General features: G+C 41.4%; 1 protein-coding gene across 3 annotated transcripts in view; it reads right to left on the reverse strand.

The window, feature by feature from the left end:
• Positions 1-27,309, reverse strand: part of si:dkeyp-72e1.9 (syntaxin-binding protein 4) — a 63,635-nt gene that overhangs the window by 24,121 nt on the left and 12,205 nt on the right. For 2 of the 3 annotated variants that reach the window (XM_068596149.1, XM_068596148.1), the window contains exons 2-8: positions 14,910-14,983; positions 8,252-8,347; positions 6,774-6,843; positions 6,600-6,674; positions 2,993-3,072; positions 1,464-1,596; positions 61-202 (exon numbers count right to left, since the gene is read on the reverse strand). In XM_068596149.1, coding sequence (XP_068452250.1) covers positions 61-202; positions 1,464-1,596; positions 2,993-3,072; positions 6,600-6,674; positions 6,774-6,843; positions 8,252-8,347; positions 14,910-14,983 — 670 coding nt within the window. Of the gene's footprint in view, positions 1-60; positions 203-1,463; positions 1,597-2,992; positions 3,073-6,599; positions 6,675-6,773; positions 6,844-8,251; positions 8,348-14,909; positions 14,984-19,504; positions 19,723-27,309 lie in introns of those variants that run through there. The other variant, XM_068596150.1, reaches the window with a different exon arrangement.

Below are 27,309 nucleotides of genomic sequence, written 5' to 3' on the forward strand. Positions count from 1 at the left end.
TCATTCAAAATCTGAAGTTTATTTCTTTTTACTGCATTTCAGGTGTATTTCATTTCCTACCCGGTGGCAGTCTCCTCCAGACAGGACTTCCTGAATGAAGACAGCGGGGCCGTCGGGCCTGTTGGACCCTCCTCCGATGGTGATGCCCAAACTGTTGGATCTCGCCAATGAAATGAGCTGAATCACTCCTTCACCTGGATGACTGAGAACAGGAAGCCACATGGCCTCATCAATCTCTGACGTCAATAAAAAATGTTGTGTTTGCTCTATTTTTGTGCATCAGTTAGGTTGATGTGTCGAGGACATGCAACACACTTTTGGTATTTTTGCTTACACCTTGTGTGTCTCAACCCTGTGGTAAAAAAATAACCTTTCTTTGGCCTCTTTGGCATTACTGTCCTAATTTTGCACAGATATTACATTTATTCAACACAATCAATGATTAACTTTGAAAACATCACACATTTGGAAAGAACATTTTGTAGCCTACATTAAAGTTGAATGTATCTATCTGGAGCACTTTAAAAGCAAAATCCAGAGTCCAGCTGTAGAAAAAATGATGTGCTCTATTACACAATGAAATATATATGTATGTAATATACATATATGAATGGTGATGACATGACAAAAATGTCACACTCACACAGATGGTAAACTTGGTTTAAGAAGGGTAAGATGGTTTGGGATTATGCTATTTTTAATGCAAAGTTGACATTGTTTGAGATGTCTTTGCTGTAGTGCGACAACTTAACATTAACATCATCAGCATGCCAGAAACAATTATGCTTTATGTGTTAACCATTAGGATTGTGTTTCATGTTAATGAAACACAATCCTAATGGTCTCCTGACAGTCCTAATTGATGGAAAAGATGTTCCTTCATCTCAACTGCAGTAGAATACTTGGACTAGTCCTTAAAATGTCAATAAGCGTAACACTGTCAAATGATTTTCTATCAGGGTCATGAATAATGCCCTTGACCTCAACCACAGCCCAGTGAAACCATTAGGACTTGTAATAAAGATGTCAGTACATTTAATTATGCTGTCAAATGCTAATATAACGGTGTCATCAATAATTACCTTGACCTCAACTACAGTGGAACTTTTTATGAATATGTTAATTATGTTATAAGGGCAGTTTAACAACTACCTAGGAGATTTACTATGTGGTGGACAGATAGCTTTATTTGTTGCTAAAGTAACCGCTAACTGCTGTTAACTGTAGCTGCTTTTAGCCAGTTATCACAGTTAGATGTTTTATTGGCTGACTGAGCCTTGGGGTGCCAGGTAAACCACCTCGGTACAAGATTCCGGGGAATGACATCTTCCCACCTACCAAGACACGTAATGACACACATGAATACAAATCTATACAATAGTTTGTATATCTATGTTTAGTACTTGCACGCCACAACTTCCCAACTGGTGTCATAGTCCTTCTCCTGTACAAAGGAAGCTTACCTGAGGGAGCGCAGCATGGGCCCACCGTTGTTGTACATGTTCTGAGAGCCTGCTGGGCTCAACAACAAAGGACTCTGGGAGCGAGACGAGGAACCGGATGATGTGCTATCCAGGTAGCGGCCTCCTTTGGCATCTCAAGAAAGAACCAAACGACACAACAGTGAGGACAGGCATTTAACCTGTGCTGTGGTAGGAGGTGAAACATCAACAAATGTCAAAATGGAAAAAGAGATGGCTTTAGATAATGATTTCAATAATTACTAACACTGTAAAGTCATTATTTAGACGAGGGGCAGTCAGCGAGCATGATGGTCTGATGCAACTCTTCATTTCAGATGTACAACACTGAAATAGAATTCTTCAACAATTTGCTGCTGCCACAGATGGCTCCACTTGCACTGAGGCTCTCCACCGAAAAAGTCTGTATGTTTCTGTTAAAACATTTCTTAAGCCTGAGTGACTCTAAGCACTGAATAATACCCAATGTGCTGACCAAACCAACTGCCGAGCAGCCCAAATATGCCCCAGAATTTTTTTTCTTTTATCCACTGCCTGGGGTGAACATCTGCTTCTTTCCTGTCCTCACATTCAAAAGTAAATCTCCTGTTGGGAGGTCGTTCACGCTGAATTCCAGCAGTATAGAAGGATGTCATGGGTTCGTTGATAATGAGTTGTCATTACAGTATGTGTTTGCACCATGTTTGTTTTTTAACATGAATAAAGTCTGGTTGTTTGCTGAAAATCCGTATGACATTTCTCCATAAACAGTACAAGTGTTTTATACTCCATCATTTGTGCTGCAAATCCTTACGGCTTTAAATTGTAGCATTTTGTTGCTCTTCCTTCGGTGGAGGAAATTGTAAAAGGTGTGTTCAGATACGGTACCAAGTTTATTTTCCAAGCCACAATCATGCTTTACCAGTCTTCGTTCAAGACTCAAGACCAACAATACCGAGGTCTAGACTCTACAGACTGTGGTTCGAGGCGGTAAATCATTTCAGTTATTTACCTTTCCCCACACTGATGAAGTGTATTGTTATATTAATCAGGACTTAAAAAAATAACTGCTACAATAATCAATAAACTATATTAATTGAGAAAAGAAAAACTTGTTAGATCCTGCCCCACTGAAACTATGTGCTGTTATCACAATATCTAAACAAATATTGCTTCTCCTTCTTCTCAACGATACCACCTCTAAGCGTGACTCTTCAATAACACGACAAACTATAACCCCGAAATACATTTGTGAATTCTTGGATTCTTTGGATACAGAGTCAAGCTCTTGGATGGAGCCTGACCTGCTGCACAGAGCACAAACCAGCTCACGTGTTGATGCCGTGCTTTCACAAATCTGTACCAGCCGGCTGCCTCCTTCCCCACAGAAACAGATGTTGGCAATTGTGTAATGGACAACTGCACTTGTCATAAGTCATTTTTAAAGGCAGACTTACTCTATCTACCTAAAGGCTTAGTACTGTTAGTACGCCCACATTGAATTACAGTTACAGCTTCAAGAAAAAACCTACCTTGCTGGATGGGAGAGTTGCGCGTTGATCCTGTGCTACCGTTAGATCCATACTTCTCCAGTAACTCAGCAAATTCTCTCCTATTCAGGAAAACCAGAAGAGAAACATTATTGAGACACGAGTTTGTCAGACAGAGACAGTGTCTGAACCAGAACGAACCTTGAGTTAATGCCTAGAAATAAAACATAATAGTTACGGAGAAATGCAGCCTTTTAAATCAGTACAAGGGTTTAATTTCAGATATGGTCAGCTGTTTAGCAGCAAGGTCTGTGTGTATAGTTGCCAGAAGACCACCCTGTCGGAGGGAGAGCGGCCAGCACTCAGCCGCTCTGTGAGACTGAAGCCCAGTCAGCAACGACAGCTCAACCCAGGCGGTGGGAGTCACACCGCTGGGTTCAAACTGCGTAACGGCAGTAACTGAGGTTTTGCTGATCCAGCAGAGAGTCGAGGCGGTCCCCTGGGATCAGACCCCCGGTATTGGGGTTTGCTCTGGCTGAATGAGAGCTAACTGTAACAGAGGGTCCGTGTCCTCGAGCTGCTTCACGGTCTACTCCCCGGGAAGCAGCATCCTGGTGGAGGGGAGTGTCAGGATGCTGCGTGTGTTGATTCTCGCACTTTGAAATAAAAAAACTCAAAAGTACCAAAATGTACATCGGTCATGGATGTATCTTTTACAAACCTTCTTTGTCTTATCATGTGAGACTGAGGACAGACTGGATGCTACAGAGACTCACTATCTCCTCACCAGGAACAAGCGGTATGAGAAGACCGCTCGGGCTGGAGCGCTGGCTGGCTAACAGTAGCTAGCTCTACAGCACAAACACAGACCCATTTAACACCTCATCCCTATTACTTCTTCACATTCTTTTGATAATGTTTTAACTACAAATCTTAAAAATGTGCACCTCAATGCATTAAAAAAACTGGCTTTGGTATAATCCGAGAGTCTAAGACTAAGTCTAATTCATAGACATAGTTCATTTAGATTTAAAACCTTTCAGCGTGTTGGGCACAAACATTTGCATGATAAGAAATGGATATAGTAGAGTTGAGGGAACGTATCTCATATTCACTAAAGCACTAACATTATCTAAATCCGCATGTCACACAGTTAGTCTCCATTGTAGAAGGCACAGCATTCTTCTTCTTATTTTGGTTTCGACACGTGGAAATAAGTTGTGGTAACTTTGTTTGTGATTATCCTATGTCACACTTTGGTATCCGCTTAACACCTTGTTTGTGTTGAACACAACAATATGATGTCCCTTGAGGATGATCAATATAAAGTGCCATTTCTAAGTGGATTATGAAAAGCAGTTTCAGTGGCTCCAGGAGAAATAAGGACACAACTTGTTCCTGGACAGCAATTTAGAAGGTTAAAGATGCCAACAGCAGGGCCAGCACATTATTTCTCACTGAAGTGATTGGACATGATCATAACTAGGAACAGTCTTTATAATCTGAAAAATTCTCACACTATTTATTCTGATCATTCTCCACCTGTGTTACTTCATCATAGTCATCTTGCTCTGACTAACCTCGCCCATCAACAACTGCTCTTGGGCTTGTTAGCTAGTGTGTTGTTGCAGCTTGTGTAAACAACGTTTTTATTAAGATATGTGGTTATGGTATGATAACTATATGGACAAGGTTGCCATTGGTGGAGGCCAACAGTCTGTCTTGCTGTGATTCTCCAGAGACTCATACTGGTTAAGTCATACCCACATTTTAGATATGAAATGAAACCCCACTAATTATACCATGACCACATACTTCCATTATCTTAAGTGCTGCTTGATGCGATTTGAAAGAAACACGTTAAAGGCATACATTATAGATGAAAAACACTTCTGCACGCCCTTACACTGTACATGAGTAAAGCCAAATTATATAGCTGCCATCTTAAGCTTTTTTACGTTTTTCTTTTTGGAGTCAGATACTTCACGGTCGTGATCAGGGATGACACAGCTGCGACATCAAGGTAGTCCCATACACCTGCATTAGCCAGTCACAAGCCGAGCACAGCCACCTAGCGTCTAGATTAGCACCACGGTAGCTGTTTGCCTAACTAACCACTCTATCTGTATTAATACCAGCCCCACTGAAATTCCATCAAGATGTCACCATGAAGTCACGGTCAGTACTGCTCCACCTGAAGCAATATGAAGACAGAAGGTTCTACAATATGTGTTTGAAGGATATATCCAGTATGAAAACTCGTTAGAAAGATTAAGATATAAGAAGATAAAGATATAAGTATCACGATTACACAATGTTTAACCGACAAGCTCAATAACAGCCTGAACATGAAGAACATCTAAAGTCATTGCATGAGAGTCTATGAAGCAGAGCCGAATAGTTGTCAGACCCTGGTCACAGGTGGTTGATGCTACATTATGATGGGCCACCTCAACCATACGCTGTGAAAGTTGTATTCACCATTATATTTGAGACTCAATACTGAGTGTAGAATGGGACATTTTAAGTCCAGGAAATATTTTCCGTACGCTCTCACTCACTGACTTGTACTAATGTTCCTATCTTAAAGTCCCTGCTCTGTGTTTACGGCGTGTTCTCGACAAAACAGTCAATAGAATAGCTTGAACATCCCTGGACTCTTGCTGCTTCTGGTGTTGTTGTGGTTTTAGTAGTTTGACCCTTTTAAGAAGGCTTTCCTGAGGTTATTATAACAGCAACGTCATTTTCTTTACTTTACATGTTTAAAAGCTGGCGCAGCTGCTAAGCATGCAGCTATCGCTAAACTCGTTCTGACTTGTTTTTAAAAGAAGAACAGAAAGTCTGTTGAGGGAGTCAGAGACAGACAGACGGCATAATCCCTGAACCCCCTCCCCTTCCATCCACTCTCCTCCCCTCCAGCTCCGTCCTCTGCTCTGGGAGTGTAGTTAAAGCACAGAGCACGGATTAACTCATCTCGTCAGGAGCACAGCCCTAGGTTAAGCTCTCCCCTCTCCTCAGTCTGTTGTCATTCCACCTCAAAGAGAGGGGGGGAGGGTCCATCTCAAGAGTGCCAATCACCTCCAAATTACAAGACATTCATGAATCTCGCCACTTGTCAGCACATTCATGCAGTTCTGCATATTCATATTAGGATCTGCACAATAAATCCACAGTGTGATCCTGGTGGCTGTCACAGTGTTATTACCACTGTTCACGTCTCATTTCCTGCACGTATCCTCAAAATCCTGCAAATCAGTTCTGTGTCGGAGTCTCTTCACTAAGCATAATACCTAGTGACAGACAATGTCATATATTTCAGAAAATAAAGTCAGACATGTTCATGTGCAACTGTCTTGCTCTTTTAAATTCCAAATTCCCCAGAACCTTTGGCACTTACAATTGAGGATCATGTTGTGTTGTAACGTCATATGTATTGTATACTGTTTTGGAGAGGACACATTTGTCATGGTTGTGTGAACAATTTATAATTTAACAGAAACATTAATTCAGTATTTTGTAGCTTTTGTGGCAAAAACTTAATTCAATATTTTGTGTATCTTTTGTGGCACTAAACAGGTACCTGATGGACCCTGACGTACCGGAGAAGCAGTGTGTAACCATATCAAAGTACTGTTACATGGACACTTACTTTGCTTCCTCGTCTCTGGCTATGAGAAGTCGCATAAGATTAGTTGCAGAGGCTCCTCTCAAGATGTCCACAGCTCTGAAAAACAAACACACAGTTACATTATTGTATCAGCACCAACTCTGTCAGTCAGGTGCTTAAATAAATGACAAGAGCAGTAATTATTTACTGGACTACCTGTCACTTGTGACTCCCACTAGACTGTCCCCGTTCACCTCCAAGATCTGGTCCCCTGGCATCAGGTTTCCTGTCAGAGGTCAGAGAAAGGTCAGCTGGTCTCTAGCCCTCTGGTACACAGTGGAGGTATCAGCTACAAGAAGAACTGGTGAAAGCTATCGTTAGGGCGAGAGGACGTTTAGTCGTCTCAATTAGCAGCTTGTTAGGAACTGCCTTTCATAAGACACCTAACATTCACAAAAGAGGTCTCTACTGGCATGTTTCGTATGGAAGAACAAAGCGTTACAATATTTTAAACTCTGTTAACCACAGCCCTTATTTGAGGCATCTAAGCAGAAACCCATTCAAAAAAAGAGACAAGGGAATTACATAAACAGGATCATTATTTCGAAAATTGCAGTTATTTTATTTGTAAGGAATGAAGTGAGAATGAGATCTGTTATTGAGCAGTGGTGATATGAGCTACTTTGTGAGAAAAACTCTGCTGTTCTAACTGATTAATAATAAAAAAAATGAAAGAATGTCAAGCTGTAATGATTTGAGTACAAACGGTTGATATGTGCCCTATATCCATCCTTCACAGCAGGGAGGAAGTAGGCCATGCCAGTGTTGTGGTGTAATGTATTCATATTTTTTAGAGAAGTTTCTTCTGTCACTCCAGTTGAACTGTATCCTTCTATTCCTTATGAGTTCATGAGACACACAGGGGGTATCTGCAGCCCTCTTTTAGGCACTGTACATGTAGAAGACGTGCCTTCTCTTTTGTGTGCTACACAACATCTCAATCAAAACAAAAAAACACTAAGATCAGAGCAGAGTCACTGGTATCAGAGGCAGGGGAATGTTAGGGGACACATCTATCTATAGGAGGGAAGAAAAAAATCTAAATGTACAACTTTTTATATTTTTTCTTTTTACTATTTATTTTTTTCTAAATTAATATCTGTTTTGAATAAAAAGCCCACAAAAACTTAACTTTGTGGTCAATAAAAACAACTATTTCTGTATTGCACAGTGCATCAACATAAAAGCAAATAAATAGATAGAGTGAACGTCAGATAATCCCACTTTAAATTGGAAAGACTATTTAGTTGTTTGAGAAATAATCTAAATCAACATTTTAAGAAATCCAGTTTCTTTTAAGTGTGATCTTCATCGCTGGATCTCAAAGATATAAAGCTGTTCCTGTGTGAGTGAGTGAACACAATGCTTGGTGGTGGAATTGGCTGCGATGAATGGGACGCCAAATCGTCTCTGAGTGACAGCGTTTGATTTGAACTACAAAGGGAGGATGGCTGTTAGCAGCAGCTCACACAGGACACAGCACCCCGAGCTGACTCACAGCAGCATTTTACTGCCTCTGGGTATTTCCTGCACTAATGTCTTCTTTGGAGAATGGTTATCTTTGAATTGAAAATAATCAAGTAATCCAGAGAAGTAATGACAAGAAAACGCACCTTAGAGGATACGCTACTCACCATCGCTTGATGCAAGGCCACCTGGTAAAATCCGTTTGACATAGACTCCAAACTCCTCTCCGGTTAGCTCCTTCACTCCCCCAATCACTTTAATCCCTGTTGAGAGGAGGAGAAACATCACTTTGTCATTGTGTGACATATAAAGCGTACAAACAAAATGAACTATGAAGTAACTGTCATAACCTCCACAATACAAAGGAGGGATTTCAATTATCTTTAAACTAATATCTCATATTCTTAGATTACTGTATTTCCTTTAAGCCAGGTAAAGAAACAAGTCGAGTATTAAATACATTACAAAACAAAGTGGCGACCACTTGCAGAGCCCTATCACACACAGGCCGTGATAAGGTCATTTTCTGGCACTCCGGCTTCACCAAGGCGAGTATAAACTACGCTTAAGTCACCAATACATGACTGAATATCACTATTTCAAGCTCCACAATGAAAAGCTGCAGATCTCCAGATGGATAAAATGCTAATTATAGTACATAAATGAATAATAATAACTTGGTACAGATGGAAATTTCAATAATGTGAACTCAGGGGAGTGAGTGGAAGGTCATTTGTCAGCAGCTGCCATTTGATGTCCATACCGCTTACAGAAGAGGACTGGGAGGGTCATATAAGCAAACTTAAGTCTACTTAAACCTAGCTGTCTGTCAGTCCAATGGTAAATGGACTGCACTTATAAAGATCTTTTCTAGTCTTCTGACCACTCAAGCTCTTTAACACAACATGTCATTATTCACCCATTCACACACTGATGGGAGGAGCTACCATGCAAGGTGCCACCTCTCATCAGGACTAACTATCGTTCATCCTCATTCATACACCACAGTATGCGGGAGCAACTTGGGGTTAAGAAAAAAGGACAAGTCAAGATGGACTAGCGGAGTCAGGAATCGGACACCCTATCCTCTGATTGGAGGACAACCCTGCTCTACCACTGAGCCACAGTCACTTGTCAAGTTAAAGTTAACCTAACTAAGCGGTTTTGTTGCCTCAACCGAACTTTCTTTGAAGACAAAAGTTTCTTTTGAAAAGAGGCAGTGCTTGTGAAGAGGAACACCGTCACTGAGACGTGCAAACCCGATGATAGTGGTAGGAAGAGCATCATAGTTTGACGCTTGCTGCCACAGACCGAGCTGCTTTATTGAAAGCATTGACGTGAGAACGTGTTGTCTGAACAGACATTACGAACTACAAAGACCACTGCTGTGATGTTGATTGAATGAAGACAACCAGAGCTGCAGAGTCTCGTCAAACACACTTCATTCAAACTCAGGAACAAGCGGTGAGTTTAATCAAACAATGCTGTTTGCAAACAAAAGATTTAGATTTCACTAAATAGTTGCTTCATTTACGACACATCGTTGAAAAGCGATCATTATATTCAGAAGTCGGGGCAAACCCTCTGCTGAGTCAGCGTGTAGCAGCCAGGAATCTGACTGTTGACCAGTCCTGTTTATCAGTCAGGGGAACTATTGCTTCAAGGAGGTGGCTGGATTTCAGCCATTTAAATAAATCCAAACTAAATATTGAAAAATAAAAATTTACCTTGTACTTTAGTCAATATCCATATGTCTAAGATGTAAACATGCTGTATGTATCAGTCATAGGTTTCATGGGAAATAATGTTTCTGATTGTTAAATGTAACCAAAATAAAGGGCTACAGTTTGAGGAAATATATTTAATAATAATATAATAATAATATTTAATTTTATGCCAATATTAAATTCATTTGATCCCTTGGAGGCACAAATATTGCATTGCTGTTAGGCTGATCGAATGTGACCTCAGACTTCTGTCTGAATACAGACACAGCGACAGACGATGAAGAGTCTGTATGAACCCAGCTGGAGCTCCCTGTATCTCATCATTACAGTTGGTGGAGCCTTTTGAATGAGAAGAAAGTATACGAAATAGATGCAACACCACCAAGTAGACACGCTAATGAAGCTCTAGCATGAGTGAGAAGTCAGGAAGACAATGCTCTTGCACACCGAAGCCGGTTGTTTATTTCTCACATCTGCCTTTCACTCCTCACACAAGCTCACTCATGATTTCAGGGTTAGGGACTGTCAATCATGACTCAGCTGTCTGATCAGCTGGTCTCTTCTGTCTTATAGCACAACAACACAATGGCATACTTGCATATCATCCTGCTGCTGTCTCTTTAACCTATCATTGTCTCTACCTTCAGGGTAGGTACAGCCCCTCCCGCTCCCCATCTCCACCCAGTCTTCACAGATCCACCAGCTTCATCAGCACCACCACCAGGTCTGGACTCCACGGGGGGTTTATCTTGCTCCATTACATATCTCCCTGTCGAGCCCAAGAGCCAAAGACTCTGTCAAGACGTTATCATCACATGTATCTGTTCATGATAAACTGTTGTTTTTCTTCATCTTAAGTGTTTCTACACCATTTAGCAGAAGGACATATGGTACCAATAGACCGATCAAGCAACGGACTAAATGATTTCACATCAATAAATCCCGGGACCTGCACTAACTCAGACTGGCACAATCTTTTATCCATAAATATACACTTGACACATCAATAATATTCTTGTTTTAACATACTATTATTTGTTTGTGAACCATATTTCTATTTTCTATTTTAATATTTTCTATTTTTAAATGATATCTGATAGTATTGCTCTGATGTTATTGTTATACACGGAGCCAAATTCTTTATATGTGTAATGGACAATAAACTGTTTGGATTCTGATCCAGTGGTAGCGGTCAACCGATCTATTCTGTTAGCACGTGTTTTACCAGTGTGTTTGATGTGAATAAAGTCTCCTTTTTAACCATTTGATCAGGGCTCTCGGTGTGAGGCTGCTGTTAGACTCTTACCACAGAGACAAAATGGTAACACTAATTGGGTCTGGAGCCAAGTGGTGCGTTAATTATTGTCTCTCTTGGAAGAATGGGGTTATGAAGTTCCCTGTCTCAGTTCTTCCTCACTTTCTTACTCTTCTCTGAGGAAAAGAGTCTCTTGTTCTTTTGTTCTCCTCAGCCTCAAAGCACTGTCCTCCCGAGCCTTATCTTCAGATAAGAAAAACATCATATTAATGCATAATATAAAAGGCGTGCCTCTCTCCCTCTTTAGCGGCACATTTTGTTTTCCAAATCATTAAATCCTGCTCAAGATTCATCAAGGGCATGTTTGCCTCCAAAGGATTACAAGTTCCAACACTAAAGATCACAACATTAAATGTGATAAAAAAAAATGCACAGTTGCTTCTAAAAATGGTTTATAATAACCTAGATAATACATGAAAAGTGGACTGTATTTATAGAGCACTTGTTTTTGTCTTAGCAGCCACTCAAGAGTTTCAAGGGTTCAATTATTGACATTATGCAACACAGGGCTGCACAACCAAATTCAGTAACAAAAAACACATAACAAATAAAACAATAGTACATTCCTCAAGTACATTTTCTGAATTTCTGAACTAATCAGTTATCTAGTCAGAAATGATGGATCTTGTTATCCTTCAACTTTGACTTCAACAAAGTGTCATTTCAGACTGAAAGTGCTTCTTTAAAGGCCCTTGTGTATGTTCACTGTGCAGCATGCTGAGGTGGTGCAGCTTTCAGCTGCATTAACAAAGAGATTAGCATGTGCTGTCCTCAGCACAGGACAGCAGCACCGGAGGCTGCAGTGTGGACAACAGAGTCTCTGCTGCTGTGGAGGCGTCAGGAGTTCAGTGCGGTGGTCTTTAGGCTTTATGCATTAGAACAGCATGTACACTTGCACATGCTCAGGTTGGACAACCATAAGCCGCTTTGCTTCTCACCTGTGTGCTGCTTAAACTGTGGGTTCACACACAGGGGGACACACACACACACACACACACACACACACACACACACACACACAAACCTCAGCAATTCTTTCACATCTCTCGTCACATGTTGTGCCGTATTTCCTTCTTTGATGCTGGTTTTAATGTTCCTATAGGACAACTGTGATGTGTCAAACTGTAACGGTGTAATTGTCATTGATGGATGAGTGAATGTGTCTGATGGATTAAAGTCCAGTATACAGAGAGAGTACAGAGACACAATGAATCCCGCCATCCCAACTCGACATGACAGTTCAATTTGCTTAATATTGCGTATCAACTGCACATAGGAACATTACAATGACATATACCGTATATGTATTACATAATGCATACATGTCTGAGGGCTGCAGTTATGAATTGTTATTTTAAGCATATGAAAGCCCATCAGATTCCATTATATTCATAATGCAGCACCAGTATATTCTTCACAGTCGTATAGTCTAACTCAGCTGTAGTGGAACAAGGACACATCAGAAAGCTCTGCATGCAGTATTAGGTTTGCAAGGGCCTTAGCTAACTATAGAAACTTGCTAAAACATAGCTATCATTAGCTTACTAACAGCAAACCTGTACCATCCCATTATCATTTTAGTACCAGCTAAGTAATCCTTTGACATGCTAAAATCTAACGTTTCTAGCGGCGACAGGCATCTTGTTCATTTTCATATTGTGGTGCCGATTGTGTTTCTCATCCGGTGGGCGGGGTTTTCACTTGCGTAGGCACAAGCTCCACCAGTGTGATGGTGTACAGATAAAAACAACAGCAGCTCCCTGCATGCTTAACCCAGCTGAGTTAAGTGGGTTAGGGCTTTGCCACATGACCTACTTCTCCTGCTTGGCTACCGTTCTGATACTTAACAAGGATACCTACACTGCAGAGAAAATCCCTTTAAAAGTGGAACTTCAATTATTTCAGCTATTCAAAATCAGACTCCATTGCCAGATAGCGGAGGATGATTGAGCTGGGCTGCATACATTATGTTGTTGGTTTTAGCTGAGATTTGGATTTAAATGAATGAATACATGTATTTTTGCTAGTGATGAACGACTTTTACTTTTACCACACCACTTATACTCAATTAACTTACAAACTAACAAAAGCAGGAACACAGATACGTTGAGTGGAAAAAAAGACAATGGCCATCAGAATCACTTAATTAACCACTAGTCTTTTGGTTCAGTCGCATCATTTCCAGCAGCAGGCAGCTGTTTTCAGTGAAACAGAATAAACCCACTGGACTCCACCTGCTCAGCACCAAATGGCAGAGAGACAGTTAGAGACACCCCACAGCGTCGCACCCCACAGCGCCACAGCGTCACACCCCACAGCGTCACACCCCACAGCATCACACCCGACAGCATCACATCCCACAGCGTCACACCTCACAGCATCACACCCCACAGCATCACACCCCACAGCGCCACAGCGTCACACCCCACAGCGTCACACCCCACAGCATCACACCCCACAGCGTCACACCCCACAGCGCCACACCCCAGAGCGTCACATCCCACAGCGTCACACCCCACAGCGTCACACCCCACAGCGTCACACCCCACAGCGTCACACCCCACAGCATCACATCCCACAGCGTCACATCCCACAGTGTCGCACCTCACAACATCACACCCCACAGCATCACACCCCAGAGCGTCACATCCCACAGCGTCACACCCCACAGCATCACACCCCAGAGCGTCACATCCCACAGCGTCACACCCCACAGCATCACACCCCACAGCATCACATCCCACAGCGTCACATCCCACAGCATCACATCCCACAGCGTCACACCCCACAGCGTCGCACCCCACAGGTTTGTGAGGAGATGTAGATCATGTGTTTATTAGCTTGAGAATGTATCCGCCATGAAACAATCACAAAATAAAGTTTTATTCCATGAATTGACAGCTTTAATCTCACCAGAGACGTTCTCTCTCTCTCTCTCTCTCTCTCTCTCTCTCTCTCTCTCTCTCTCTCTCTCTCTCTCTCTCTCTCTCTCTCTCTCTCTTTCTCTCTCCCTCTCTCTGTCTCTCTCTCTCTCTCTTTCTCTCTCTCTTGTTGAGCAGGAACCGAGGGCTGAATTTAAATGCTGTGTTCAGAAGCATGTGATGACATAATACCTTTAAATGAGCAACTGTTTGCAAACCCTCTCAACACAGCAGCTTTCTAACAGCTTGTTCTGCTGCACACAAGTTAATGAATACTGCTTTGGAATATTTGAGTTAATGATAATGTCTCGACTTGTGTAACTTGTGTATTTGTTATATATTGTATTGGTTGTTGTGTAGATTTGTCTAACTAGTTAGTAATGCAGTCTGACCCACAGCACATATAATTTAGTGTGAGAATAAAATACAGGTCAACGCTTTATTTTAAGTCAGGGGGTTAAATGTTCTCTCTGCTTCAGTGAGGGTTAAGTGTTTTATTACATCTTCTCTCTGCTTCAGTGAGGGTTAAGTGTTTTATTACATCGTCTCTCTGCTTCAGTGAGGGTTAAGTGTTTATTACATCTTCTCTCTGCTTCAGTGTAGGTTGCCTCTTCTTGCTTCAGTTTTCTCCCACAGTCCAAACACAATGGGAGTAATTTATGTCTACTTTAAGTGAGTTAGCCGTGCAATAAACTGGCAACCTGTCAAGTGTGTACACTATCTCTAACCCAGTGAATGCTTTATACGGAGTAAATTATAGAGAGGACATTAGGATGTGCAGGAAACACATTAGTACCTACAGGTTTATTTTAGAAGAATTTCCTTCTATCCATGTTTGCTGAAGAAAGAAAGAAAGACTTACCCAGGCCGTTCTCACAATCAGTAAACTCCATGGAATGAACAGCTCTGTCTACTCCGTATGGACCCATTAGTGTCCTGTTAGAGATGGAGGGATGAGGAGGATGGAGAAAACAGAGAGCAAGAGACAGAAGAGAGGAGAAAATAAAGAGATCACAAACTACTTCTGTACTTGGTTTCCCATCACAGATTAGAGCCTTCAGTGGCTCAGTCAGGCTGACTCCTCACTGTAAAGGAAGTTGACTATTTGATGAATACAGAGCCTTAGAGAGTGTGTCCTAAAGCCTTACAGCTTGTGTCCACCAAAGCCTGTTTTCCCAACTCAAATCACCCACCCGGAGCATTTAAGAGTTTTGGAGGCCCAGTGTTGTTCATGTGAGCCGCTTTGGTTGTGTGTGGTTGCTGTTACATCCGGGGAGTACCATCGTTTGGTTCTGATTCAGAGTGTTTATTCTATTCAGCCAGAAGGCAATAAACAACGTAAATAGAGAGGTTGCCCACAGCTCAACAGCCATAAAACAACTATTGCAAAACAAGTATTGAAAGTCCATCCATTAGGGTCACAGGGCGCAGGAGCCGATCCCAGCTGTCAAAGGGGTGAAGGCAGGGTTCAGCCTGGACAAGTGGCCAGTCCATCACAGGGCAGACAACCATTCATGCTCACACCTACGGGCAATATAGAGTCCAATTGACCTAACCTGCATGTCTTTGGACTGTGGGAGGAAGCTGGAGAACACAGAGAAAATGCAGGCCGGCACGGGGAGAACATGCAAACTCCACACAGAAGGCCCTGCCAGACCAGTATCGGAGGCTGTGAGCCGTCAGTGCTCGCCATTACACCACCGTGCAGCGCAGTGTTTTCAGTATATTAAACATATATACACTAGGTTGAAATCTATGGCTGGACCGATAGTGAATGTGCTCAATTGTTACAGGAATAGTCATTGGTAGAGTCTATAATGTAAATTCCTGGATATCAAATATTCATCTGCCAATTTGTAATAGTGACAACAATATTTGTTCTTAAAGAAAACTAAAGTAGCATGTCACATGACATGGTTAAGCTACGTATAAGTTGAATAATTGACTACCCAATTCATTTTAAAAGAGCAACGGCCAATTGGGGAACTCCAACACTGTCAGGGAGAGACTTCATGTACATAGAGCTGCAGTCCAGCCAGTAGGCCTGGTGTATGGGATGTACTGTATGCAATGAGCATGTGGTATGACATTGGAACACTTGTTCAACTCAGACCGTCTCACATGCGAAACCAGCACATTGCAGCCGAGGGAACCAAGTAGAAAATAGTAATATTCATCCAGTAATCCTGGATACATAGTCAGTTTTTTCTGTTGACATTACAGTTTTGCTGACACTATCTACCATCACTTGCTCAGAGTTGTATAAATACACCTCTGGATGGATTGATTCAGGTGTATATATAGCATTTTACATTTCAATATAAGATCCCCCAACACTGAGCGTTGGCAGGAAAACCTATATTCAGTTTGTAGCAGTGTTGAATAAGAAGAAGATAATAAAAAGTCTCGCTGTGTGTCTGCTGCTGCTGCTGACATCTTGGACCTTCAGAGAATGAAGCCTCCATCTTTAGACTAGTCTTCACAATGTAGGCAGTGGCAGTCTTCTTTCTAATAGGTCTCACCCCTACATACGTTTATTTAGGATGTCTTGACATATCCTCATCTTCTAATCTTTCAGTAACTGATCAGAACTCTGAATTTATAGTTTTATATTCTGAAGAATATGGATGATTTTTTTTGTTCATAGTTTTAAAATGTATTCTCATCAATGAAATTCACACTTCTCCGTCTGGTTGCCACCCAAATGACGAGGAGGATTATCAATATTTCAGATGCAGAGGGTTCACAGTAGCAACCTGAGACTGCTGTCAGTGAAGCGATGGGGCTAAACGAGGACACGCTGAACTTCAGACGAGAACAGTGAGCTTCTGAAGGAAAGCAGCTTCATGAAGTCTCAAGACAGGAAGAAGTGTGGGGGACCATTATGATTATTATTATTATTATTATACTGCAGCTTCAAGAGTCAATGCCTCACTAAGCTTCCTCTTATGGGCAGGGCCAATTCTGACTGACTGTGCAATCAAAGAGCAGATATTCAAATGTTTCATTGTAAACAATAATGTATTCTTGACCAACAAAAAATGGGTTAGTTGAAGTTTCATTGGTCACGTGATCACAACTAAGTCATCTCCACAACAACAGAGCAAACGGCTTCAGCATATCAACAGAGCTTTTTTCACAGCATGTTGGCCTGCCATAGCAAAGCACAGGCGCATCTGATAACATGACTGATGGCTGCAGTCCGCTCGGGGCAGGCGCTGGTCCTGGAACAGTTTATGAGACACTTCATGAAACTGAGCCAATGTCAATTTCACCTTTTCCTGCAGTGGCAAGTCAAAATGTCTGCTGTGAAAAGGTCTCAGATTAATGTAAGCCTGTTCACACTGGGGGCAAAAATAAAATGAAAATCTAGAAAACCAAATGGATCAATCGATTAATATCCATATTGCTGTTGGAACAGACTTATGACACTGACCTCATGAACCATTAATCACATGAGCAAAAGTCATTCATTTGCTGGTAGAAATTTGCAGAAATCCAAACTGCTGACAAAAGGAAAGCTCTGCACGACGGGAAAAAAGAAGAGGAGTTCTGTGTGCGGACAGGATTCAAATGTTTTAATAAAACATGCAATTTATTCACAGAAATATCTTGTGTTTGATCTGAATAAAAGCGTAGATATATATATGTGTGTGTGTGTATGTGTGTGTATACCCTGTTTCTTTAATACAGTTTGTATGCCAAGAATGAACTTTTAGTATATGTTTGTTTCCATTCAACGAGGCACATTAAATGCATTTGCCAACAGAGAAATGCTTTTGTTTATTTTGTTTATTGTTACAACATTGTTTTATATTTCGCATTGTTGCTTTTTACAGGATATAACGTGTACACATGACTTCTGTGCATGCTCGTGTGGTAAAGCACAATAAAAGAACATAATGCTCAGATCCTCATCAGGGCACGACTTCAGGTCACTTTAAATTCCCATGTTATGATTCTCATAACTTTTTTTCACTGTGACCATTTGTTTTTCTTTTGACCAGTGGCTCTCTGCCCCAGCGGGTCCAGCCTCTCTGAGATCATCCACTATATTTATTGCATTTAATCAGGATGAGTGTCACCAGAGTAAACACGAAGAAGAGCCAAGATTTCCTCCTTAACTCCAACTGTTAAGTGTGTGGTCGGTTTCTTTATTAAAACCTGATTTACTGAAGTTCCAGTTCCAACTCCTGTGTTCTCATTGCACAATAATATCTGCTACATGTTGGCTGAGAATATAGTCATGGGTCAAGATTCCAAATGCCTCCATCAGGAAACATCTTTTACACACTCACGAGAGAAAATGTGTGCACAAATGAAGGATTTTGTATTTAATACCAACATATAAAGTAATCAATGTGAGCTATTGTGTGTCCCTGCTCCTTGTTGTGTTGGCCTGGAGGACCAGCAGCAACAATTAGTCAGTCAAGATGAACAACAGAGGATGTCTTATATCTGTACAGATTGTAACGAGCTCTGAGGCAAATTTGTAATTTTGGGCTATATTGAACTGTTTTGAACCCAGTAATATCTGAATCAAGAAAGTCCATTTCCAAACAACACTTTCAAACATTTGACGGTTTCAGTTTCTCAGATGTGAGAATGTCCTGCTTTTCTTTGTTTTACATGTTTCTAATATTTTAAAGACCAAATAGGTGGAGAAAATAAACTGTCAGATTAATTGACCATAAAAAATAAATGAGTTGCAGCCCTAATAATAAAAGACAATATAAAACATAACATTGTGCTGATGTTCAAGATTTTCTGGTGTTGAAATGACATACATTTTATCGGTCCACCATAAACATGACAAAATAAAAGTGTTGATTGTAAAAAAAATGTTTAAAAAAAATGTTATTTCTGTTATTTCAGAAATAACATTTTTTATTTATTTTTTACCATTAACACTTGAAATAGTGCAGGCACTTGCATACCACACAGTAGTACAACATGTACACCATACGTTGGTGTCCACTGCTCTTGTTATCTCAATCATCTTTTAGCTGTTTTATTCTCTCTCTGCTCAACAGCACAGCTCTATACTGTCAACAGGAAGAGATCAGTTATCCAGACCGCGATGCAACACTTCATCTGGGACTCTTTTAAAGATCATTATTAATGGAATGTAGTCTGTATTTGAAGCCTCAGGATGGATCAGATACAGAAGGCGAACCTAGCTGAGCAGCTTCCCGTGGCGCGCGACGGATGGAGAGCTCCAGAGAGACAACCCGCTCACGAGCTTCAGGGTCAACGTGTTGCTCTCAACCGGACACCGGAGACAACACTTCACACGAACCTCTTTCTGTTAGCAATCACCAAACACCAAACACACAACTGTCGTACCGAGCAACGGAGCGAGCGCGCGGGCGCCGCGCGAGCTTCTCCTCAGACACCGTCTCCATCTCTCCACCTCTCCAGTAACACGCACCCAGAGGCGCACGGCGGCGGCTTTACCTGCTAATGATGACAGCTCCTTTATACATGACTGAGAAGGTTGGCATCTTGACTCCGGAGCAGCTTCTCCGGTCGGTGGCTCGGTCGGTCGGAGCTCCCCAGCCTTCAGCCCAATGCAAGCAGCCACATGATGGTCTGTCTACGCTCAGCCTCTCACTCCGCTAAGCGCACTGTCCGCTGTCAACATCTCCACCTTCACTCACACATTTAATCTCTTACATAACCAAAGTCCCCGAAAAATTAAAAAGGGCTCAGAAAGCTCCGGGGCGGGATCCTTGTGATACCGGTCCCTCCATACCGGTATATGTCCTCTGCTGGTGGACCGAAGGCTCTTTGTTGCGCTGAAGTTACAGGGAAAAATTAAGAAACTGTCTATGGCAGCAAGGAATGTGTCAATATTTACCAGTGTGTCAAATACATATTTTCAATAAATCAATTGTTATATGAAACAAATAATAACCCAATGACAAAGATATATTATGATTTCACTTTGAACATGTTGAATAAAAGGCATCCTACTAACATCTGCTCCAGAGTTACTGCATATCTCCATTTAGAAACCTTGTTGTAATCCTCAACAGACATCATGACTTTACAGTAGTGTGTATGTTTTCTTTGCTCACGCTGCAAATAACAATGATTGTCAATCAATCAAACCATTAATTATGCAATAAATCTAATTGTATCATTATTCTATAAACACAAACAATATGAATATGGTGGTGATTATGTTTATTGCATTAAATTTGGCTCGGTCTTGCATATGTTCCTCGAGTTATATTTCCTTCCAAATTTTTAGAGTTGGGGTTAAGAGATTATTAAAAGACCATGGCTCTATTCAAAATGAATGATTCCTTTGGTCTGAACATTAGTAAACATGAACAACTCTTTTCCAAAACGCCAAAATAAAGAGCTGAAACTCAAAATGCAGGGTTGATGTTTCTGTCCTGTGAGCTCCTTGATGACATCACAAGTTTGAGACTTACAACTCTGTTTATAAGAGAGAGGAGCTCACAGATTGATTGACTTTTGCTGGCAGATAGAACCTTTAATGTGGTGTTTTTCTTTAACTGGAAAGGAAAGCAGTGAGAGAAAAATAAAAAGAACATAGATTGGGAGCTTGAACTCACAACACACTTTATGACAAACTACGAGTGCTCACAAGTATATTGTCTTGTTTTAAAAAGTTACAAGGCAAAAAGGTTGTGAACACCTGCTCTCATTTAATGACATCTATCAGGTTAACAGTCTTAGATCATTTATTTTGAACGACTTTCCATTTCCTAAGTCACTTAGGTATCACAGTATATGGCAGTGGCTCAGTCCCACATGGCACGGCCATCGGTGTGACTGTGTGTTTAATCCAGTTTGATGTCAATATATAAGGCATGTTCACATCCCACCGACAATGTGAGGTGATGTTGCTCACCTTCATTTAAAGGTGCCTACATGTTAGGAGTACAATAAACCTGGGTTTTAGTGGAGGCTAGTATAAGTCTACCAGCTGCTTCCCAATGAACACATTCGTAGCAAACTAATCCAACTCAATAGAAAACTGCACAAGGTTCTGCTAAACGGAAGAAAGGCTGAACAATGTCAAGGTTACTGAATATTTACAAAAAATGTCATCTCCTGGCAGCTTGAATGCAAAACATGATCCGGCTAAACCTTCATGCAACACCTCTGGATGCATGTGTGGCTCCACACTCAACATGAAGGTTCAAAAACCAATACGCACATTTTAAATATCAAGCAAAATACATATGTCGTAGAATACTCCACCAGCTTAGCGTAGCCTCAGAATCCCTGTCTGCTATCTGACAATACATTTGGCAGAATAGACTGAAATAGTTGAAGACATACCTGGCAAAACCTAGAGGCACTTTCAACCTCTGAAACATCTCTGTTGTGGTGGAAAGCCTGGATATTGGACTCTTGCTGTTAACGTTAGCGTTAGCTCTGTATATTCCCTCTCATGATGCTCCACAGCTGCCAAGCAGATATGAAGAGTACCATTTGATGAAGAGATGATAAGCTTATTGCAAAAGGATAATACACACAAATCCATATGGCACAACAATGTGCTAAATATAGGCCGATATAAGACCGCGACTCACATACTCCAAATAGTAAGCACCTCTTGTATACCACGTTTCTGCAAACTACACACATTTTATATGATACACTGTATTTAGCTTGCTGTTTACTTCAGCTGTTAAAGCTCCCTCTGTTTGAAGCTGCATGAAATTAATTGATTTGATCTTTTATTGTTGAGTTTTTTTGGCCACTTGAGGGCAGCAGAACAACCTCTAAACTCATAACTGAAAACCCCTTATGAAGTGGACATGGGGCCAACACTCCGCAGGTCCAGTAAACATGGATCAGCATTCATGGAGATGCTGGAAACAGACGATACTAAAAAGCTATCCACCATGGGGATTAGCAGAGAATCTATCTAGCTATTTATCCAGAGAGCTGAAGGGAACAGTAAGGCTAGTGATAATTCTCTGTGAGTGGCAGCTTTCACACTACACACAGTCCTTTAATCCATTTCTAATATTAAATATGAATTAGTGCAGCTTTAAAGACAGAATCAAACAATCCTTGACTTTAGCCTTTTAGATGTGGATCACAATCTAAATCCAAAGTGGGAGGAATGTTAGAGCTTGTTGCTGGTGAACCTAGCGGAGCATTGACCTCAGGAGCTGGTGGAGACCAAACAGAGCTAAAAAAGAGTGAATGCTGGTTCGCTAACATATTCACAAGGTCGATAATACAGCTTTCAGCTTTTCCCCAATTGGACAAAAATGTAATTAAGGCATCTTACATTTTGTGTTAACATTGTTTAGCTCCAATACAGTCCTAAACTGTTTCACTCGTTGTAATTGATTCATTTAGGTTTTAAATTGCAAAGACCAATAACAATCATCACATTTTTCACCTACGATTCCTGTGAACCAGGCTGAGGTTCTGATGTTTACCCGAGCGTTGAGATTAGAAGAAGCTGGAGGTTGTCCAGCCTCTTACCTAATCGAGTGGTCTTGTATGAAGTCCAGACAGCCTTTGGAGCCTGAATGTAAGCTTGACTGTTGTGGTAGACAACTTGTCGCTGTCATCTCTTTTGCTAATGTCGGCCTGTCGGGCCACGTTCTGTACGTGATAAACACGTCTCTGCACAAACCCAACAAGGAACTTATTGGTAAACATGACAGTTTGAGAATAGTGAAGGAACATTACGTTCATTCAGTAAATTCAGTTAACCTTTTGGAAATTGTGCGCAAAAAATCCTCCCTTGCCAATTTTTAGTCCCAGCATGCCTCATTCAGACAATCTTTTAGCATAGCAAACTTTTCCATTTTGGAACAGAACGACACAGTTTTTTGACTGAAACTCCTTCTTGACAAGCCAGTGCTTTGTTTTATTGTGATTCTTGTTGCAGATTCTGATTCTTTAAGTCCTAATCTGCCCAAAAAGGTGTCTTATTGTCCGCTCCAGGAGGAATCTGGCTCATATCATGCTGGGTGTTCATAGTTACGATCAAATATCTTTTAAAAGTGATTTTTTTTTGCAGATATACATTTTTTTTCCCAAGACTTTGCTGAACAAATACATACAATAAATATAAGTATTGGAATTATTTTGATGTTCCTACGACGACTCAAACACAGGGAAAATAATAATAGTTCCACATCCTCAGGTCTTCAACACTAGTGATTAGGGCCCACACTCACTAAAGGTGTCAAGTACTAAAGGTAGAGTCAGAGATTCTGGAGAAAGGTTTTTTTTCTCGGCTCGGTCAGGACAGCGATGTGGAAATAATGATTTCACAATCAAATGTCATCATCTTGGTGATGTAACACAATCCTCTGAAATAATTTCCACTGCAACCCATTGACACACACACACACACACACACACACACACACACACACACACACACACACACACACACACACACACACACACACGCATAAACATCTCATAAAGTCTCACTCTAGGGTTTGACCAATGACGTTGTTCCCTCTAGCTACGTTCCAGCCTTTCAAACCTCCGATGTAACATTTAGAAAATACTCACAAATGGACACAAATACGTTTTTCATTCTACACACATTTCCAGTCAGTGCATAATGGGCAGAAATGTAGGACACAAGGGTGCTGAATGTGGGGCGGTTCTGGGATCTCCCCCACGTGCAGACAAGCTGCTGGTGGGGACTGATAGCCAATAGTTTACTTTGACTAATCACTGACGTCCAATCATTTGCCTCACCAGCCAAACGTCCTGCCTCATGAAGAGAATGACTAATTATTTATTTCATTGGTTTGTTTGTCTGTTGTCTGTATGTTTACCTGTTCATTCTGACAATAATTACATCTTTTGACAACATAAAAAGTTCATAGATTTGACACATAGTCTGAAGTGTGAGTGAGGTGCACGTTCTTCTTTTATATCAATATATGTGATTAAAAGGCATCTGCATTGAATCCAGAACTCTTTACATAACTCTTGTTGAGAAATACATAAATACTGGAAGTAATTTAAACCCTTTTTTGCTGCAGGTGTGATCAGAAGAACATTTGTATCATAAATAAGTGCATTTATCGCTTTAAGGTCTAAAGCTGAACTAACTGCTCTCTCAATAGAACAAAACGTTCCCGTTCAATATTTGGGGGTTGCATTTGCAGTTGTATCCCATGCAGTTTGTCGTTCCTTTCATGGGCCTGACAGCCGCTCAGAGGGACGGGACTCTCTCACTCAGGACCTTAAGCCTCACATTCATCAGCAGCTTCTTTGCAATGCAATGGTTTGCTTTGGTTTGTTTGCATGTTTTTCAAATGGCAAGCCAATGTTTGGGGTAAGCCACCTAAATTCTTTCAATGAGCATTTGATTTGGGTGACTTGTGTTTACTTTGATCAGCCGCTGGATTACATAACATATGAAATCCCGCATTTTTTAAATCTAATACCGAGAGCAGCTTAGCAGTTCTTCAAAGCATCTTTGTGGGGCTTTATAGAACTGAAGGGTGCTTTAAACCTGAACCAAAAAGCTGAAGGCTGCAGGGTGTTTCCAAAAATGCACCGACTTCAATGTTGAGGTTGTGCGTTCTGTTTTTTGTAAATGAACTTTGGGGTTCAAGGGTCTTCAAAGATGAATTCCTTAATATTCTGATGCAGGCGTACACAATATGTGATTGTTCTTTTATGTTCTTGCCGATAAAGCCTCACCTTTGTTTTGTGTCACAAGCTAATAGTAATTATTCAAAGCTGAATTGACAGGTTTTATTTTGAGGGAAGAACAGCAAGACAAAAACACAGCATTCCTATGTATCACCCTATTCTAGTGTAATGGCAAATAGTTCCCTCACTAAACATCCAGTAGCATGACCATTCATGAGGAGCCATCTTTGTGAGTCCAAGAACTTTGCGCCTCAATTTCTTAGGTTTATAAAACAACAATTGATATTGTTCCGATAATTTTCTCCTCGCATAATGGCATCAACCCATCACATTATGTGGAACGTGTTGAGTTGCGCATGTGTATGTAACAACAACATGGAGGTTCTGTAGCCTGAACCAAAACGTCCAACTTCATAACAGGTGATCTAATTATTACTGTGTCTGTGTTGTTATATATTAATGGGGAAGGGATTCAATATTTTGAGAGCTCCTTAGCAATGTAAAATCAGTATTCCTGTAAAAGAGAGCTTTGCTCTATCTTGCCTAAATAAACTAAGATTAAAAACAGTACCAAGCCCTCTTCACTCGCTGTGTAGTTTTGATAGCCCACATGTCCTCAAGCTCTCTAATTTATGTTTCTCTTGTTTTTGCATCTGCATCTGGACATCTGCCACAGATGTGTGTGTGTAGGATGAGTGATAACAAAGGTAACCCCAGCCATGAAGTCCCCGAATACAGACCGATTGGGACACTCTGGCCATGCCATGGTCTGACTGATTCCTGCTTATCAGCTGAAAGTAAGTTGTAAGTATTGTTTTAAGTGAAATTCCTTGAATGTAAAAAACTTACTTGGCAATAAAGCTGCTCTTCATTCAGATTGTATTTGCACATGCACTTTGCAGCACGACCTCAGCATATTCTCTATCTTTCTTTCTCTCTCTCTCTCTCTCTCTCTCTCTCTCTCTCTCTCTCTCTCTCTCACGCTCTCTCACTCTCTCTCTCTCTCTCTCTCTCTCTCTCTCTCTCTCTCTCTCTCTCTCTCTCTCTCTCTCTCTCTCTGTCTCTCTCTCTCTCTCTTTCTCACACACATTATTATCCCACACAGATTTATTCTCTTCTTCTCTTTGGCAGCCATGGCAACAACCATTTGCCTCAGAACTTTAATCACTAAATCTGCACAGTGGGTCGTTATCAGATTATGGGATTATCCAATCCACCCAGAGAAATCAAACAAGCCCGTACCCAATCATAGAGGCACACACACACACACACACACACACACACACACACACACACACACACGCACACACACGCACACATCTGTGTGCGTGCGTGTGTGCCATCACCGTGCAAACATATTGCTAAGAAGGGCTAAGGGGCAGGGGGCAAAATAAGAAAAGGTGATCATTGAAAAGAGTTTCCAGTTACGAGACTGCCCTCTATAGATGAGGACACGAAGCTGCAGGATCAGTGAAGCCATTGTAACAGGTCCAGGAGAAGCCCAGCAGTATAAGAATAGGAAGGGAGACTATGGAGTTGTCTGCGAAACAAACACAGTTATGTTAACATTCAGTGTTTCTCACTAAACTGCATTGTATGTATGTTTTGTAGCAGAGATGGAGATACTGGTGCTGAGGTCAGCAGAAAGCAAAACCGTTACTCACAGGTCAGCAAAATGGTTGCCATGTTGGCACGGTGCGAGTGTTTTCCACGGCACAGCACAGCAAAGGAAAGGCGTTGTAAGGACGAAGGGGGAAGTGTTGAAGGTGTGCTGGCCTGCATTTCACCAACAGCTTACTGTGGCTGTCTCTGCATGTTCTGTTTGCCCTTGTCTCACGCAGAATATATCCACATCTGTAGACCTGTTTATATGAAATAGCAGATTAAAAGTATCAACAGGAACACAGCTCTGATTCGGCTGAAGCGATCAGTAAATAGTAACACAAGGCTGACGTGTGTGTGGAAGTCTGAACACTGCGTTCTCTCTGGTCCCCAGTACAGACACACATTTTGATGCGGTCACTTTAGAGCAAGACACAGACTTAGTTTGTGTCTTGAACTGTCCCTGTTTGGCTGTGCTTGGCTCTGCCACTAAACACAACCACAAATGGCAAATGCACCTGCATTTATATAAGCGCCTGTCTACTCTTCTGACCTTTAAGGTGCTGTACTTTACCTACACACACACACTCACACAGTGGTGACAAAGCCTGCCATGCAAGGTGCCCCCCGTCCTTTAGTCCTTCTTAGCGACATGTTCACACGGTGACGGCACAGCCTTACGACGCAATTTGGGGTTCAGCATCTTGTTCGTGGACATTTCTACAGGAGAAGACACGAATCGAACCACCGATCCTTGGATCACTGGACGACATGCTCTGTCTCTGCCCTCCTCCTGCAGACTCTGTGGCTACAGGATGCATGACCATGTCACAAGGTCATATGATGTAGAAAACACATCGCATGAGGAGAGAGAGATCTCAAAGTTAAACAGCGATTAATGCTGGATGGATGTGTCTGGTGGTGCTCCAGGCTGGAATGTGAGTCACGAGTGCGATGTCCGTTGAAAACAAGCCTGTTCACAACGGGCCAAGTGTTTGCCTTTGATGTTGCTGCTTCCAGATTTT

This window comes from Clinocottus analis, unplaced genomic scaffold (genome assembly GCF_023055335.1).
Source record: "Clinocottus analis isolate CAN_PGR_092001 unplaced genomic scaffold, fCliAna1.0.p SCAF_34, whole genome shotgun sequence".
NCBI lineage: Eukaryota > Metazoa > Chordata > Actinopteri > Perciformes > Cottidae > Clinocottus > Clinocottus analis.